This window comes from Anabrus simplex, chromosome 1 (genome assembly GCF_040414725.1).
Source record: "Anabrus simplex isolate iqAnaSimp1 chromosome 1, ASM4041472v1, whole genome shotgun sequence".
NCBI lineage: Eukaryota > Metazoa > Arthropoda > Insecta > Orthoptera > Tettigoniidae > Anabrus > Anabrus simplex.
The window spans coordinates 958,715,295-958,734,925 of NC_090265.1; the positions used below are offsets into that span (position 1 = coordinate 958,715,295).

At 38.0% G+C, this 19,631-nt stretch overlaps 1 protein-coding gene across 3 annotated transcripts in view; it reads left to right on the plus strand.

Annotated features, from left to right (window-relative positions):
• Window positions 1–14,093, plus strand: part of Prp6 (pre-mRNA processing factor 6) — a 323,443-nt gene extending 309,350 nt beyond the window's left edge. For all 3 annotated transcript variants that reach the window (XM_068225312.1, XM_068225311.1, XM_068225313.1), the window contains exon 20: window positions 13,729–14,093. In XM_068225312.1, coding sequence (XP_068081413.1) covers window positions 13,729–13,881 — 153 coding nt within the window. In that variant the 3' untranslated portion in view covers window positions 13,882–14,093. The remainder of the gene's footprint in view (window positions 1–13,728) is intronic.
• Window positions 14,094–19,631: the final 5,538 nt, after the last annotated feature.

The following is a 19,631-nucleotide window of genomic DNA, read 5'->3' on the forward strand; positions in this document are numbered from 1 at the left end:
GCTAATCCCATACTAAAGAGGTGACTTATAGAAGGAGACAATTTACATTACGTTAAGGAAGAAACGGTTGCGAAGATAAGTTCACCTCAACGCAATATGAGTGGGAGCTCGAGAGGGTTAAGCACTCTCTATCCCAATATGTAGTTTAAAAAGATAGAATTGATACCAAGTGTCTTTACATTTTAGAGGAAAATTACATGGTAAAAAGGCTTCGGACCTGCCCCGAGAGTTAAACTGCTGAGCTAGCAAGAAAAGAAGTTATTAAACGGCCATTACCTGGTGGTTGAACTGCTGCCCGAAGAAAGAGGCGCTTCCCGCCCCCTGCTACATACTTTACACACTGATAGATGTTACTGAAGTGGCCCAGAGACCCGAAAATCAGCAGTTTATATACCCTCGTGGAAAGTTCGAGGCGTTTCAGGAATGAAAACACCCGCCCACAATCATTTTATTGGCTAACAACGAAAACCCCTACACTAGATGAAGAAGAAACACATTATTGGTGGAAAATTAATTACAGAAATTTCTTATTGGTCGAATTCAAAACTGGCGGAAAGAAAGGGTTAATATTGCCAACTTAAACAATAACTGAAAGAAATTTAACAAAGAACAAACTTATGAATTCAAAATTTCTCCAAAAACACAGTTCTTTCACTTCGCACTAGGGTGCATAATTGTAGCCCTTCAGTAGTGCCATCTGGAAGAGAATGTACACACTTCTTACTACAGGCAAAACAAAAATACATCGAAAACGACCCAGTTAAGAAACTTCAAAATTTACAAGTAGGGACATCTTCTGAGAAACTTGAGAATTAACACAGTAGATAAAGTTCAGACTTCCTCCAGTAGAGGAGTTTCAACTGGCGCAGAGTTTGAATTAGCGGCGTGGAGGTGTACCACCCGGTACAGTTGTTACGAAAAATCAGACAGAATTCAGGCCTACATTAAGTACATGTACTCTGGAATCGCTTATGGTTCTGAAGATGAATATGTCATCTCAGGAGGAAGTATGTTTCAAGAAAACCTACACTGAAAAGCAGCTGCTGGGTACAAAACAAGCTACAAAGAATTTTTTATCACAGAACTAACAGGTAATGAGCAAATTTTATTGTATAATATGATATGCTTTAGAATACATTGCTGTAGGAAAGGGCAAACGGGGTACTTTGGGTTTGACTCGTAAACGTTCGGGGCGGGGGCGGTGCGTGAGTTAAAAATGGGATTACTGATAACTAGAGCCCGGATTTCCGTGTAAATGCATGTTTTTCAATAAGCTAGCTACACTTCTCAAACTTTGCAAATATTCGTTTTACGATTTAACAATTCCAAATAACCATCCTTTTTCCGTGCATGTTTTCATATTTTGGCCATTTTAGGAGAAAATTCATGCATAATGCATATTTGGAAGGTTTTGGATCTAATAACGAATATTTGGACTTTAATATTGCATAATATGACTTTTATTTTGACTTTGATGCATATAAATTGTTAACATGCATGATAGTGCAATTTCTGAATGTTAGTGTGCAGAATTTGGGACAATTTTTCCACGTTATAGACTATAGTATGTCTATTACTGAGAGAAGGAGAGAATGTATTCCGGGCATCCTATGTGACAATCAAAGTTAGTAGCCTACATACAGTACAAGTCCTATAATCCAATTAACCAAACACTTTCTTATCTGTTGCTTGAGTAAATAATGACATATTTCGGAAGTCCCCACGTCGATATCTAATTCTTAGGAGTAAGGTGTCCCACATTTACAGTTGTACATTGCTATAAATTGAACCGTAAATTGTGCATTAATCATTTACGGCTCATTTTTCGTCTGTTAGACAAACAAAAGAAAACTTGTACTGCACTTCTGTGGCGCCGCGTTACTGGGATAGCAGCTTACAAACTCGGGTTTTCATTGAACCCTCTACTGTTGTTATCCTGGAATGTCCTACCCGGAACTCTCACTCGTCACACGTCTCTGTTATCGCAGCAGCCAATTGTTACCAGTTATTGAGGACATTCAAATGTGCCTGCAATCATCGTATGGAGAAGTAGCTGCCACAGCTAGAGATAAGTTGAACAAATTAATTAGTTCAAATCCTGATTTTGAATTTGTCAAGCTTATAGAAGACGTATTGTGGTGAAAATGCAAAAGATGTACAATTTGACCTCTCCAAATGTCCTCATTGAAGTATGCATCTATCACTTCCTCTGATGTAAAAAGATCATTTTCTGTGCTTAAAAATGTGCTGACAGATAAACAGATGGGCTTAAATCAAGACAATTTGGAGAAATTAGTGTAGTTTCTGTACAATGTTTCAAAAGGAACTGAATTTTGATGGTGCATATTTTCCAGTTTATTATGCATGTTTTGCCATATGATAGTGCATGAATGCATGCATTTTTTGAGATTTGATAGTGCATGGAAATCCGGGCTCTACTGATAACCCCTTTTTAAGGTTGGCACCTCTGTAAATGATGAACAATTGGCGATTGTTTGTTGTGATGCAATTTCTTTTCTCCTGCGCATCATCTCCAATAAATGGGATTACTGCTGCGTAATGAGTAAAACAACATGCCTGAATATTAAGAGATAAGAATTTCATATTGTTCCATATTGAAGTGAATTCAATATTAAGTTAAAAGAAGGTATATAATGGTTCCACCTTTCAATACTATTAAAATAAATGTAAGTTTACATTCCTATTTAATTAAAATTGGTACCGGTTTCGACCAACTTCATGGATATCATCAGTCAATTACAAATAAGTGTAAAACAATGCATAAAAAAAATAAAATGCGAAGTTTAAATAATTCTGTTTGATTTCTGTTGGTGGAGCACTGAAATCTTTAAGGAGCACTGTATGTTGAAATATAGCCAAAAAACACAAATAAGATGCACAGGTAAAAAATGTTTAGATAATGCTGTCAGATGCAGTTTATGGAGCACTATAACATAAGGGAGCACTGTGCATTGAGATTTCAAAGTAATCTAGAAGTCTGAAGTCAAATACTGTTACCGTTACTTCAGCGGCTACACTAAACACAGAAAGGGAGGAAAGAAAGTGCAGTTACACAGTACCAAAAACCACTACACACTCGGTGAAACATCAGCTGAAACTACGTGGATCTCCGCCGATAACAACATTAGTAAATATCAGTAGGGCCAACTAGATGACAATAAACCAGGAAGGTGGGAAGGAGCTGGGAACCTACCAAGGACATGGAGATGACTTAGGTTGCAGTTTCCAAAATAATCAACCGTGATCCTTAATTTTCAAAATATTATTTACAAATGGAATTTATAAATGAATTCCGAACAAATTCAGCCATGTGGAAGGTATCGACACATAACTATAGTAAAATACAACTTACATGTTCTGCTGAGACACACCAATTATTAATACACGTTCCTTGATAATAGCTTCCTACAAGTTCAAAGAGTCAAGCCGATACAATATATCTAGTTACCAAACAGTTTGTACAATACAATTTAGAAGGTACGAATAAACGTAATATGCAATTACAATTTACAGTGAAGTTAAACGTACCTTTCAAAACTCTGGCGTACATCAAGTGACACGGAACTACTAGAGGCAAAACCCCAAGGTAAATATATAAAACTACAATTTACATGTTTAGTGAAACATGAAAAGGGGGATGCCTCGGAAACAAACAGGCAAGCCCAGCTGAAAGGCTAAGGCATCAGAAATAATTGAGTAGCGAATCTAGGTGAGGTTAGAGCAGACTCCTATATGAAAAAGCAAGCGAACATTACAGGAAATTTAAGGTGGAACGGAAATCAAGAGTGCTTACCCCTAAATTGCCCATCCCGGTAGCAAGGCGCCGCTGTCGATGTCAAAACTTCTGACAGTCAAGTGATAAAAGATAGACAGACCAGTGAGACTGACAGACCGCTCACAGACCACAGACAGACCACGAAATGCTGCCTCGCTCTCTTTAAAAGGGGAACTCTGGCCTAGGAGTAGCCAATCAGAACGCAGGGGTCTGCCTATCGCCCCCCAGATTCACCAATCACAACTCTTACTTCAGTTGCGATGTTAAAATACTTTCTCGAATACATACGATCGCAAATCTTCCATTTCCAGAATAGTCAGAAAATACTTTCTAGAATACATAACCAACAAAAGGCAACACACCCTCTTCAAAAATTCATGTGACCACTTTCTGGACAGTTCCAGTAAATACAGAAATGAAATTTACTATTTACAAATACCATATGTTATCAAAATATCACACTGTACAGGTTAGGTCGTCACATGGAATACAAATAAAACATTATATAACAACACTTCAGATCACCGAGCTCGATAGCTGCAGTCACTTAAGTGCGGTCAGTATCCAGTATTCGGGAGATAGTAGGTTCGAACCCCACTGTCGGCAGCCCTGAAAATGGTTTTCCATGGTTTCCCATTTTCACACCAGGCAAATGCTGGGGCTGTACCTTAATTAAGGCCACGGGCGCTTCCTTCCCACTCCTAGCCCTTTCCCGTCCCATCGTCGCCGTAAGACCTATCTGTGTCGGTGCGACGTAAAACAACTAGCAAAAAAAAAAAAAAAAAAAAAAAAACCACTTCAGATCATACAGTAAGTACTACTGAAGGTTTACAAATAAAGTCTTTAATAAACACTTTCCACTTCCAATACATTCTACACCAGGAGCACTGTGTGTTGAAATATAGCCAAAAAAACACAAATAAGAAGCACAGGTAAAAAATGAAGTCTAGATGATGCTGTCAGATGCAGTTTATGGAGCACTGTGCGTTGAGATTTCAAAGTTATCTAGAAGTCTAAAGTCAAATACGTATTTTTAGTTGTAGTTTATGAGGCACTGTATAATTTTAAATATCAGTAATGCGTAACTATGAAGAAGTCGTAGATCAAATACGTTTTTAAGACATATATGTTAGAGAGCACTGTGTGTGAAGAAGAATCAAATACACACTAAAATGTAGTACGGAGTAAGTACTTCAAGAGTTCAGTTGCAGTTTATGAGGCACTGTATAATTTTAGAGATTAGCATTGCGTATCAATAGATCAAAATATAATGAAGAAGTTGTAGATCAAATACGTAAAATACGTATTTAAATGTACAGAGTAAGTTCTTGAAGAGTTCAATTGAAGTTTTTGAGGCACTGTATAATTTTAGAAATTAGCACTAAGTGTTGATAGATCCAAAAAATTATGTAAAAGTCGTAGATCAAATATGTACTTGAAGTACGGAGCAAGTTCTTGAAGTTTAGATCGGCACTGTGCTTCCAAAAGTTACGTAAGTTAGATTAATGAAGTTATTGAAACATATGACAGGAAAAACAACTGTGAAAAGAAAAATTACTAAAGAGCACAATATCGGAACAGTTAAGGAGCGTAAATGATGTAGCGTGATATATCTTGAAGGTCGATTTTAGAATAGCGTAAAGTATAAATTTGAAAGTTAGAGTGGTCAAAATCATTAGAGATATTAGAAAATGTGAATCAGTTAGGGGAGTGGTAAAGAGAATGTAAAAAGGAAAGAAAAAGTTGAGGTGGAAAAATAAAGGGAAGTAAAGGGAAATAAATGAGGAAGTGAAGTCGTTTAAGGTGGATTAGGAGGATGGGTTATAGGGAGTGTAAATTGTTGGTAGGAACTAAATAAGGTCTGGAATATTGAATTTGGGTTTGTAAAATTAGCATTTTTGATGAAGCGGATATGGAAGTCTAATAAAATAGTAGGTTTTCAGAAATATCATTTAAAATTGGGGTTGAAGTAGTGGTCAAGATGGATAAAACAGTTCTCAGTAGTGTTTAGAAGGAGGCGTTTGTTAATAACTTTAAGTATTTTTAAGTCTTTATCTTGTGATGATGATGATGATGCTTGTTGTTTAAAGAGGCCTAACATCGAAGGTCATCGGCCCTAAGTCTTTATCAATACTGGTGAAATTATTATTAGAATCTTGTATCTGTTGTCCTATTGCAGAAAATCTGTTGTATTTTATGGCATTGATGTGTTTAGACTATCTGGTATTAAAGTTATGTGCTGTCTGTCCAATATATGAAGAGCTACAGTTATTGTATTGGAATCTGTATACTCCAGATTTAGAAAAAAACATTAGATTTATTAATTGAGTTAGAGTTGTGTAGTAAATCAAGATTTCTGTTATTGGTTCTGAAAGATATTTTCATGTTATGTTTTTAAAGAATGTTAGTTATTTTATAAGGGTTTTGGGAGAAAGTAAAGGTGGAATATGCACTGGGTTTGCATATTTATTAATAATACGGTTTATGAAAGAGTTGTTAAAGCCATTTAATTTTGCAATAGTATGGATGGTGTTCAATTCATTATTTAAATCTTTTTTAGACGTTGGAGTGTTAAAAGCATGAAAAATTAGGCTGTGGTAGGAAGCTTGTTTATGTGCTTGTGGCTGTATAGAATCTTACTGTTAGAGTTGGTTTTCTGAAATAAAGAATAAGGGTGTCTGGTAATAGTTAAGTCAAGAAAATTAACGGTTTTATTATTTTCAGATTCAAGGGTAAATTTGATGTTAGGGTCAATGTTGTTAAGAGGAAGAAGAGTGGAGTCAGCACTGGATGATTCTTCATTTAAAATAACTATAGTGTCATCGATCTACCTAGCCCAAAATAACATGTTTGAGAAATTATGATTATTATTATTATTATTATTATTATTATTATTATTATTATTATTATTATTATTATTATTATTATTATTATTATTATTATTATTATTGTTATTATTATTATTTTGTATTTTCCAAGAAATCAAGATATATTTCAGCCAGGATGCCTGAAGCTGGTGAGCCCATAGCTAGACCTTCTTGTTGGTAAATGGTGTTATCAAATGCGAGAAAGTTATTGTTGATTACTAATTTTAATATGGACATGAAGTCCTTAATTTCTAATTTACTCAGGTGACTGAATGTATGTAAGTTGTTATCAATTGTGGGTAGTAATTTGGAAATTGGAACACTGGGGTACATGTTTACAATATCGAAAAAATGAAGAGAGAGATTTGGTTGGATGTCAAAATTTTTTAATTTTTCAATTAATTCAGAACTCTTCAGGAACTTACTCTGAGCTTTTAAATACGTATTTGACGTATTTGATCTACAACTTCATTATATTTGGATCTATTGATACAAAGTGCTACTCTCTAAAATTATACAGTGCCTCATAAACTGCAACTGAACTCTTCAAGTACTTACTCCGTACTACATTTAAGTACGTATTTGATTCTTTTTCACATGCAGTGCTCTCTAACATATATGTCTTAATACCGTATTTGATCTACGACTTCTTCATAGACACGCATTACTGATACTTAAAATTATACAGTGTCTCATAAACTACAACTAAAAATACGTATTTGACTTTAGACGACTACATAACTTTGAAATATCAACGCACAGTGCTCTCTTATGTGTTATAGTGCTCCATAAACTGCATCTGACAGCATCATCTAAACTTCCATTTTTTACCTGTGCATCTTATTTGTATTTTTTTGGCTATATTTCAATGCACAATGCTCCTTAAAGATTTTAGTGCTTCACTAAAAGAAACCAAACAGAATTATTTAAACTTCGCATTTTACTTTTTCCTATGCATTGTTTAACATTGTTTTGTTCAAGACCATAATAAATAAAAGAGATGACAGCACACTCCCCTTAGTCCAGTCTTATTCCTAAACCATTCTGTCTTTCCAACTGGGGTGAGTACTCTGCTAACACAGTTGTACATGGCTTGCACAATTTCTAACATTTCTCTTCCGAGTCTCTTCTTAACCATGGTTTCCCAAACCTTCTCTCTGGGTACACTATCATATGCCTTTTCTATATCTATGAAAGTCATGACCAGATCCTTTCCATATACCCAGTTCTTTTCCATCAGCTGTCTCATGCTAAAGATTGGGTCCTCAGTAGATATTCCACTCCTGAAGCCATATTGTTCCTCTTGTAACTCTCCTTCAATCTTTCTTCTCATTCTTCTTTCTAATATCCTTTCCAGTACTTTAACTACCCGTGATATAAGTGTGATTCCTCTATAGTTACCACAGACTTTCTTGTCCCCTTAAACAATGGTATTATTATCCCTTTTTTCCAGTCTTACAATCAATCACTACATTCAGTCACTGCTGATCTGCATTTAGGGCAGTCGCCCAGGTGGCAGATTTCCTATCTGTTGTTTTCCTAGCCTTTTCTTAAATGACTGGAAAGAAATTGGAAGTTCACGAACATCTCCCTTGGCAAGTTATTCCAATTCCTAACTCCCCTTCCTATAAACGAATATTTGCCCCATTTTGTCCTCTTGAATTCCTACTTTATCTTCATATTGTGATCTTTTCTACTTTTAAAGACACTACTCAAACTTATTCGTCTACTGATGTCATTCCACGCCATTTCTCCACTGACAGCTCGGAACATACCACTTACTTGTAGGATAGTAATTCATTTATTATTCAACCACCCATTCAATACATTATATAATTGTTATCATATAATAATAAAAGGAAGTGTTTGTCTGTGTGCTATGCCCAGCAAAATCTACAGCATGCAGAGATCTGAAATTTTGAACATAGGTAGATGGAAGGGGGTCCGAATGCACCTCGAAGCCGGAATTTTCATTTTCGTTGGTGAGTTATGAACGAAAAACCATCGGAAAACATGTATTGGGATATGACAATCCAACGTGCTGTCATCAAGATTAAATGCATAGAGTCACTGTCACTAGGCAACGTACATAAGATAGGTAGAGAACACAATTCAAGGAGCCATTTTACATTCATGGCGTAGGAAGCCGTTTTTGGTCTTATATGGTGTGAGGGTATATGACGCTGTTGATGGTGATTCGTCCATCGGATGGGGACAATAAAGTCCTGAGCTATTCGAGAGGAGTGGGCTATGTGCTGGCGCCGGGTTTCATCTTCATTCTTATTATCATAATTATATCATGTCATTCATTTCATCTCATTAACTCATCTAATTAGGTTGACGTCATGAAAGTCATACACGGTATCTTAAGCATTGAAAGTAACAATATAATAAAATAAAATAATTTATTGCATGCAATTTACGTCAAAACGATGTGAGTTAATAAATATAATGTTTTAATTTGCTTTTAAATATATAATTTAGAAACATCTAACGGTTGAATTAATAAATGCAAGCAAAGCTGCGAGCACATGCTAGTAATAATATATTATAATATAATCATTATATATTATATTATTATAATGTATTGAGTAGGTGGTTAAATAATAAATTAATTAGCATCCTATAAGTATAGTAATCTTCAATATGGAACGATAATGATATATTATCACTTGCAACATACCACTTAGTCAAGTAGCTCATCTCCTTTCTCCAAAGTCTTCCCAGTCCAAACTTTGCAACATTGCAACATTACCACAACCCAGGCTGACTATATTCTTGAAATGATCAGTCATTTATTGAAATATGCAACAAAAAGAAGGGCGCTGGCCTTCTAACCCCAACCTGGCAGGCTCGATCCTGCCTCAGTCCGGTGGCACTTGAAGGTGCTCAAATATGACAGCCTCGCGTCGCTGGTACACATTTGTCTTTCTACATACACTTTAGTAGTCGGTACAACCACTACATACCAACAGGTCCAGCAGCCTTTATCATTTCCACACTGATTTCATCCATCCCTGTTGCTTTTCCCATCTTTATCTTTTGTAGCGCTAACTCCACCTCCCACATTGTTATATCACCATCTGTTGTTGAGTCTTCACACTGTATTGCTTCTGTCTCCCCTGTACAGTTGTTCACATTCAATTGCTTATCAAAATACTCCTTCCATCTTCTCTTTATCTCTTCTGGGTGTGTTAACAGTTTCCCATCTTCCTTTTTCACTAGCTTTGTGGTAACTCTTTCTGTCCTCTTACTTCTTATAAGTCCATACAGCATCCTTTTACTGCCACATCTCCATCTACTGTTGAGATCCTTTTGCTTTCTTCTGTTTGATCTTGGTTTCTCTCCAGGCTGAATTCTTTTCTTTCACCACTTTCATCACTTCCTCATTTCACCACAGTGTCTCCTTTTCTTTCATTTTTGTAGATGTCTTGCCACAAACACTCTCTGCTGCACTAACAAATGCCTTTTAAAAACTGGCCCACTACTCTTCTACAGTTTCCACTTCAATAACTGGGATTTGTTGATTCAATCTCTCCTGAAAATCTTCCTGTACATTTTTGTCTTTCAATTTTGATACTGCTCAGACGGTTAAGGCGCTGGCCTTCTGACCCCAATTTGGCAGGTTCGATCCTGGTATTTGAAGGTGCTCAAATACGTCAGCCTCGTATCGGTAGATTTACTGGCACGTAAAAGAACTCCTGCGGGACTAAATTCCAGCACCTTGGCGTCTCCGAAAACCGTAAAAGAGTCGCTAGTGGGACGTAAAACAAATAACATTATTATTAATTTTGATACTTTTATTTTGCTTTCTCTTATCTATTTTAGTTTTTCCCTACTGTAATTTTGCCACCACAACTCTATGGTCCACATCAAATGCTTCTCCTGGTAAAGCTGTCACATGATGTAGATGTTGATTCCCATAGGGAATCAGAAATAATTGTTCCGAATGAGTAAATTTATAATACCAATATAAATGGTCCGTTATTGGACATTATAAATTTTCCAGCTAACTCATTCCTGGTTGCCAGCGTTTTTCGCCCCCGTGTGCTAGGCTGGGCTCGTCAGTTGGTACCCAGCACACCTACCAAGACGCTGGACAGTGCATACCGTGGAGGCCACTGCGTAGGCTAGTTGTAGCCACCGGCAGTGCCAATGCACTATGAGAGACATTGTCTTATTATCAAAAATTGTTGCCTGCTTGGCCATCAAATGATGTAGATGTTGATTCCCATAGGTATGCACTGTCCAGCGTCTTGGTAGGTGTGCTGGGTACCAACTGATGAGCCCAGCCTAGCACACGGGGGCGAAACGCTGGCAACCAGGAATGAGTTAGCTGGAAAATTTATAATGTCCAATAACGGACCATTTATATTGGTATTATAAATTTACTCATTCGGAACAATTATTTCTGATTCCCTATGGGAATCAACATCTACATCATCTGATGGCCAAGCAGGCAACAATTTTTGATAATAAGACAATGTCTCTCATAGTGCATTGGCACTGCCGGTGGCTACAATTAGCCTACGCAGTGGCCTCCACGGTATGCACTGTCCAGCGTCTTGGTAGGTGTGCTGGGTACCAACTGACGAGCCCAGCCTAGCACACGGGGGCGAAACGCTGGCAACCAGGAATGAGTTAGCTGGAAAATTTATAATGTCCAATAACGGACCATTTATATTGGTATTAAAAGCTGTCACATCCATCAACTTCCTGCAAATTGTCCTTTCCACCAAAAAGTAGTCGTTTACTGATTTTGTTCTTCTGTCACCCTACCCATATCTTGTAATATCTTGTAATTTTCCTGCTGTTCTTTCGAAACCATGTAATCCCCACTATTCCATTCTTTTCACTGAAGTCCACTAGTTCTTCTCCTTCACGATTCTTTTTCCCATATCCATATGGTCCAATGACTTCTTCCTTTCCTTGTCTCTCATTTCCGACCTATGCATTCAGATCTCCCATAATAACCACTTCCACACCTGAAATTTATCTTTCTACTTTCTGCAAGAATCATTCTATATCTTTTTCCCTGTTTCCCGTGTGTGGTGCATACACTTGTATGAAGTCCATCACTTCATTCTTCATCTTTAGTCCAATCTTCATTATTCTGTCACTCACACAGTTTACCGCTTCAACATACTCCTCCAATTGCTTCAAAATGATTAGTCCCAATCCGTTTATTGCCTCTTGGCCACCACCCCAGTATAATGTGTATCCTTTCCTCAATTTCTTCCTTCCGTTACCTTTCCATTTCACTTCACTCAGCCCCATCATTTCCACCTTCTCCATGAAATCTACTACTTCCTCTGCCTTTCCTGTAAGGGTCATAAGATTTACTATTGCTATCTTAAAGTTGGGGACTGGTCACCCATTTCTCACAGTTCCCCCAGTACCCTGAGAACTGCACGTCGCTTTAAGCAGGGGACATCCTAACGTTTTCTGAGGTTGATTTCCTAGTACCATACCATATATAGGCTATTATTACGATGGGGTCACCACTCCCAAAGGCATTTTATACCTACTGCCAGGTGTTATTGGGTGTTATTCTAGGCCGCTCCACTGGAGTATAGATGCCTTCTGTAGCCACTCCTCTGGAGTACAGACGCTACAGGTTTCCCTCCTCCACCACTGATGCCGTACCAAAGTCCACCTTCTCCACCACTCCACCACTGATGCCGTTGGGGTCTTCACCCATACCCTGGGCTTGGGCATTCCATATTTGTGACCCCTGGAGAGAGGGTGTCCCAGTATTTTAAAGCCCCCAGGAACTGGGCTGCCTGTTGTTCCGCGGGTTGTATTGGGTATTTCAACCAGCCCTACCGAATTGTAGGCACCCCCTATCTGCTACAAGGGGACGTGCCCTCTAGGGGTTAACAGGCTCCCCCGAGGGATAACAAATTTAACATAAAAAATAAAACAAACACACACAAGTATCATGTAAATCCCACCTACTTCCCTATTCGTTTTCATTAGAGGTATCTGGTACTGCCTTTGAAAGTTCTGGGAACTCCTGTTCGTGAGCCTGCATTCGTCGCATCTCGTGTTATGGCCATTCTGACCTTGCATATGTACCTCGCAATTTTATGTTCAACTTCTTTAAAGCGTCCATCTTACAGGCACTGAATGCCTTTCTTGTACAGTAGGGACTGTGCAATTTTAGGCTACCTTTGTCTTCACGCCAACGCCAAACATTGGCTTTAGTTATGCCGTATTTTTTTGCAGATGCACAATTATTCTCTATTTCCTCATGTTTAATAACCATTAATTTAAAACTGGCATTATAATATCGAAGAGAAACCATTGAAAATTTGCCGGCAATACTTGTTCCACATGTCTCTACAATACTACGATCCATCACAGAAGTATTCCAGTTGTCTATAAAACTCTTACTAAGTATCCGCCGCTAGAAGCACATTTCGCTTGCTGGCTTCAGACAGCTTCAGCGGCTATACACTGGGCCACCTTGTGAACGGACTAAAGCAGAAGTAACTTCACTGCCTCGTTACACTCACCTTGGTTGCCATGAACCGGAACAGCGCACGATTGAATTTGACCATGAGAAATTGAAATTTTATAAAATTAAATTATTGTACAACAAGTTTGAAGGAAAATTTTTCCATGAGCAACTGGCATACGTATACTTTGTCTGATAGGCAAAACGGGAATATGGGAAGTGTAGGGTGAATAAATCCTAGTTACATATCTCTGTGTTTTCACATCAAAATTTGGTTTCCAAAAGTTTGTTTGGTCCCTGGTGCTGTCAAAAACACAATGAAAAAGGCAATAGTTTTACAATATGGAAAGGTAAACACCATCATTGTTATGCCCTTTCAATTTATTTTTCATTTTTTCTTAACTCTTTTCTGAATTTCTCAGCATTGTGTTTGGAAGAAAGAACAATATTGGTATTAACCATTAATGTCTATCCCCAATCATGCCATGATTTTAACTAATGACTGAGATTTCTTCTAGTGACTGTTTTAGTTGTTTTTCCTATTTCTTAATACATACTCCTGCTCTTGGTAGCTCCAATTGTGTAATGTACTCTGTGTTTTTTAGGAACAGCAAGAGGATGTAAAGAAAAGATGTGTGAATGCTGAACCTCATCATGGTGAACACTGGTGTAAAGTATCTAAAGACATTCGCAATTGGCGTCTGAACATCGACCATATCTTAATTAAGGTTGCCAAAGACTTGCCTATTCCCATTTAAATATGAGTGCAAAGTGGAGGTTTCAGAAGGCCGAAATACTATTGTAAAATGTTCAATTGAGATTCAAACCCACACATTTAAAATCCATTGTATGCTCATTATGTCTTTTGTACATATGTATGAAATGTCACTATGTGATACTTGTATATGTAAAATGATTTTACGTAGACTATGGAGTGAAAATAAGAAAAATAAGTTAATGGAGCAATGTATGTTTGTCATTTATTGAAAGTATACACATGAAGATTCCTTTCACCTTTTGAATCTGTCTTTATTGTTTGACACAACACTATGGAGGAAAATACAGTCCAAGGATTTGATATGTGAATAAGGTTCTTGATGCCATGATTTTAACTTGCTTCTGACATTTGGGGGATTGTTTTAATAAAGGGAAGTGAGTAAAACTTGCTTATACACATCGTCGCATAAAAGGCTTTATTTTGAAAGGTAAATCATATATAAATCATACTACATATTACATGTATGAGACATATGTTCATGACCATTCAGCCAAGTAGTTGGACACAGATATGTTAAATAGTATTTCCAAATAATATATAATGGGTCTGTCTCCAATTTCAGCACTTCCTTACCATCATTGTTAGACCCTTTCAATTTATTTTCCTTTGACTTCTTAATTCTTTCCTGAATTTCTCAGCATCCTATTTGGAAGAAAGAACAATATTGGTGTTACCATTAATGTCTATCCCCAAGCTATTTTGCTCATTAAATACATTGCCATACTGCAGATTTAATCCATTAGCTGTAACTATTTACATTGATTAATTATGCCACCTTCCATGGATGTTACCATAGGCATATCATGGCTGGTTTCTTTCTTTTTCCTAACATAATTATTGAGATTCTTCCTCTCACTTCCTTAGAAGGAAGTATACCTTTCATGTATTTCTCACAAGCAACTTTCGTTTCAGAAGCTAGTTTTTCAGATAGTTTGTGAAATCTATTCACATGCTCCAAACCAAAGTGTATTTTGTTCCACGCTTTCCTTACTCTTCTTTTAAGGCCCCTAAGTATTGTGTTGTAGTAGTTAGGATCTGAGTTCTGTTTTAGTAATTTATAAGGCAAAAACTGTTCAATAGTAATACTCAACATACGTACAAAATTATCCCACATCATATTTATGTGCCCCTTTCTGATACCAGGCTAAGAAATAATTTGCCATAAGAACTCTTGAAATTTAACTAGATTAGCTTTTCTGTACTGGAAGACTTTTTGTTTTCCCTCATTATCCTCATTAAGGGTTCAAAGATGCTTAAATTCTGCTGCGGAATAGTTGCTAATTCCACTAGTAGGGAAGTCTACTATTTCGGTAAATCCACCATCCCTAATTACTGTAGCTTGTTTGCTCTTACCTGACTGAGCCTCCCCAGACCAGTTCACAGTTGGGAACCATGTACAATTATGAACATTTTCTACACATTACTGCCTGTACTCGTGATGTCATGCAGACTGTTGAATACTGAGAAGTTGTTACTAGCCACCCTTTATATTCCTATCATTTGAGTAGGGTTAGTATTTCATTGGTTCATGATCTGCACACACAGTATTTCATGATCCTGATTAACCTATTTTAAACAACCACCAGTTATGCTCTCACTATTACACATAATAAACTTCATTGCAGTTCCATATTGACAATCATCAATCACCACTGATCTGCATTTAGGGCATTCGCCCAGGTGGCAGATCCCCTATCTGTTGTTTACATAGTCTTTTCTTATATAATTGAAAAGAATTTGGAAATTTATTGAACATCTCCCTTGGTAAATTATTCCAATCCTTAACTCCTCAACACCACTTAAACTTATTTGTCTACTAATGTCATTCCATGCCATCTCTCCACTGACAGCTCAGAACATGCCACTTAATTTATAACTGTTAGGCTCTACAGTCTGCTGAAACTAACTTTGAGTAAATAAATTTATAAATTACCTGAAAGAGAAAACATATGGTAAAGTATTACATTTGCAAAAGAAACAACTTCCTTAAAATAGATTGACATGTTTTGTTCTTGAAAGACGTCATCAGATTCTGTCAAATCACACACAAATATTCAGAAATAAATATTTATGTTTATTTCTGTTTAAATGGTCCGACTCGTTGGCTGAATAGTCAGCGTACTGTCCTTCGGTTCAGAGGGTCCTGGGTTCGATTCCCAGCCGGGTTGGAGATTTTAATCACTTGTGATTAATTCTTCTGGCTAGGGGACTGGGTGTTTGTGTCCATCCCAACACACTCCTCTTCATATTCACACAGCACACTACACTACCAACCACCACAGAAACACGCAATAGTGATTACATCCCTCCATATATGGTTGGCGTCGGGAAGGGCATCCGGCCGTAAAACAATGCCAAATCCACATATGCGACACAGTTCGCACCCGCGACTACACAGTTGTGGAAAAAGCGGTAGGAAAAGAAGAAGAATTCCTGTTTAAATGCTTAAGAACTTGAAATCTGGAACTATTCTTAATAATGTTCTCCTTTGTCTCTACTCCAGTATCCCGTATGTTTTCTCTTTCAGATAGTTTATCAATTTATTTACTCAAAGTTAGTTTTGGCAGATTGAAGAGCCTAACAGTTATAAATTAACTGAGTCAAAACTGAAAAGAGGTGGCTTCAGATATTATCAAAAAAAATATACCACTTAGTTGAGCAGCTCGTCTCCTTTCTCCCAAGTGTTCCCAGCCCAAACATTGCAATATTTCCATAACAGTACTCTGTTGTTGGAAATCACCCAGAACAAATTGAGCTGCTTTCATTTGGAATTTTTCCAGTTCTTGTTCGGCTCCATGGCTAACTGGTTAGCGTGCTGGTCTTTGGTTACAGGGATCCTGGGTTCGATTCCCGGCAGGGTCAGGAATTTTAACCATCATTGGTTAATTTTGCTGACACGGGAGCTGGGTGTATGTGTCGTCTTCATCATCATTTCATCGTCATCACGACGTGCAGGTCGCCTACGGGTGTCACATCAAAAAACCTGCACCTGGCGAGCCGAACATGTCCTCAGACACTCCTGGCACTAAAAGCCATACGCCATTTCATTTTTTTCCAGTTCTTGAATCAAGTAATCCTCTTACAAGAAGATAATCAAGTAATGCTGGTGAGGATCCCATACACTGGAACTATACTCTAGTTGGGGTCTTACCAGAGACTTACATGCCACCTCTTTTACTACAACCCCTAAATACCCTCATAGCCATGTGCAGAGATCTGTACCCTTTATTTACAATCCCGTTTATGTGATTACCCCATGAAGATCTTTCCTACGGACTTGACTTACGATCCCTGAAAGGAACTTTCGCCCCATCAATGCAGTAATTAAATCTGAGAGGACTTTTTCTATTAGTGAAACTCACATCGTTTAAGTCTCCCTGCAGCTGCTCACTATCTTGTAACTTATTTATTACTCTATACAGTATAACATCATCTGCAAAAAGCCTTATCTCTGATTCCAGTTCTTTACTCACATCATTTATTTATATATATAAACATAGAAGTCCAATAATACTGCCTTGAGGAATTCCCCTCTTAATGATTACAGGATCAGATAATGCTTCACCTAGTCTAATTCTCTCTGAGTTCTGTTTTCTAGAAATATAGCCAGCCATTGAGTCACTCTTTTGTCTAGTCCAACTGCACTCATTTTACCCAGTAGTCTCCCTTGATCCAACGTATCAAATTCCTTAGATAGGTGAATCGCAATACAGTCCATTTGACCTCCTGAATGTAAGATATCTACTATATCTTCCTGGGATCCTACAAGTTGAGCTTCAGTAGAATAACCTTTCCTAAACCCAAACTGCCTTCTATCAAAAATTTTGCAAACATGTCTGATACACCTAGGGAATCAGAAATAAAGCTTTCCTAAAGCTTGCATGCAACAAGTCAAACTGACTAGCGTGTAATTTTTGGCTGTACGTGTATCACCCTTTACTTTATACACCGGGGCTACTGTAGCAACTCTCCATTCATTTGGTATCGATCCTTCAGGCAAACAGTAATCATGTAAGTACTTCAGATATGGTACTATATCCCAACCCATTATTTTTAGCAACGAACTGGAATATAATACATAGAGTAGCTATTATGATAATTATAAAAATATCAAAGCCATTTCTTATTAACAGTGCTGATGTAGTTATTTTATTATTATTAATCATATACAGTCGTATCAGCACACATTTTCTTTTAAAACATAACTGGGTTTCGGACACTAAGGTCCATCATCAGTGTTAGAATTTAAATTTAATTCCACATGAGTGTGTTGTCAAAATTAGTTAAAATGAGTTTAAAACCGCCTGAGCACAAGGAAAAGCTAGCCCTTCCTATGTTCATGTCAACAGTGCTACATTTTAAACTCGTTTTAACTAATTTTGACGACACACTCGTGGAATTAAATTTAAATTCTAATACTGATGATGGACCTTAGTGTCCGAAAATCAGTTATGTTTTAAAAGAAAGTGTGTGCTGATACAACTGTATATGATAAATAATAATAAAATAGAGTAGCTATAGCAGCTCGATTAGCGCTCCACGTGGAGGCAAGCAACACCGTGGCTGCCATGGTATAAATGTACCAGCTAACGACAATAGCTTTCTGGAGCTATTTGAGTCATCTCGCATGTGTGTTAACTTCATCATTAATAGAAATTACTTTGTAGTTTGGCTTTATTTGTTGTAGTGTGAATTTGCCTACATTCTGTTTCGCATGTTTTGTTCGAACAAGACAGTGTATCTTATTTCGGGTAAGTTCATTTCTTTGCTAAAGAAGGCTATGTAGGTATATTGAAATATTGTGTTAATTTTTGCCACTTAAGAACACAAATTCTCATCACAGTTTCTCACCAGAAGACAAATAGCTGACTATAGCTTATTCCATGTTAAGAAAACAGTACTGTTCTTATGGACCTACAAGGAGTGAATACACTCCCTCTTAGACATCCATAATTCCTTGTGATTAAGGAAAACTATAATGTACACTGACTGACAGAGCAAATGCAACACCAAGAAGGAGTGGTCAGAACTTTATGCCAATTGCAGGGTAGACTGACGTCACTGAGGTATGCTCATGATGTGAAATGCGCCGCTGTGCTGCGCACGTAGCGAACGATAAATGGGACACGCGTTGGCGAATGGCCCACTTCGTACCGTGATTTCTCAGCCGACAGTCATTGTAGAACGTGTTGTCGTGTGCCACAGGACACGTGTATAGCTAACAATGCCAGGCCGCCGTCAACGGAGGCATTTCCAGCAGACAGACGACTTTACGAGGGGTATGGTGATCGGGCTGAGAAGGGCAGGTTGGTCGCTTCGTCAAATCGCAGCCGATACCCATAGGGATGTGTCCACGGTGCAGCGCCTGTGGCGAAGATGGTTGGCGCAGGGACATGTGGCACATGCGAGGGGTCCAGGCGCAGCCCGAGTGACGTCAGCACGCGAGGATCGGCGCATCCGCTGCCAAGCGGTGGCAGCCCCGCACGCCACGTCAACCGCCATTCTTCAGCATGTGCAAGACACCCTGGCTGTTCCAATATCGACCAGAACAATTTCCCGTCGATTGGTTGAAGGAGGCCTGCACTCCCGGCGTCCGCTCAGAAGACTACCATTGACTCCACAGCATAGACGTGCACGCCTGGCATGTTGCCGGGCTAGAGCGACTTGGATGAGGTAATGGCGGAACGTCGTGTTCTCCGATGAGTCACGCTTCTGTTCTGTCAGTGATAG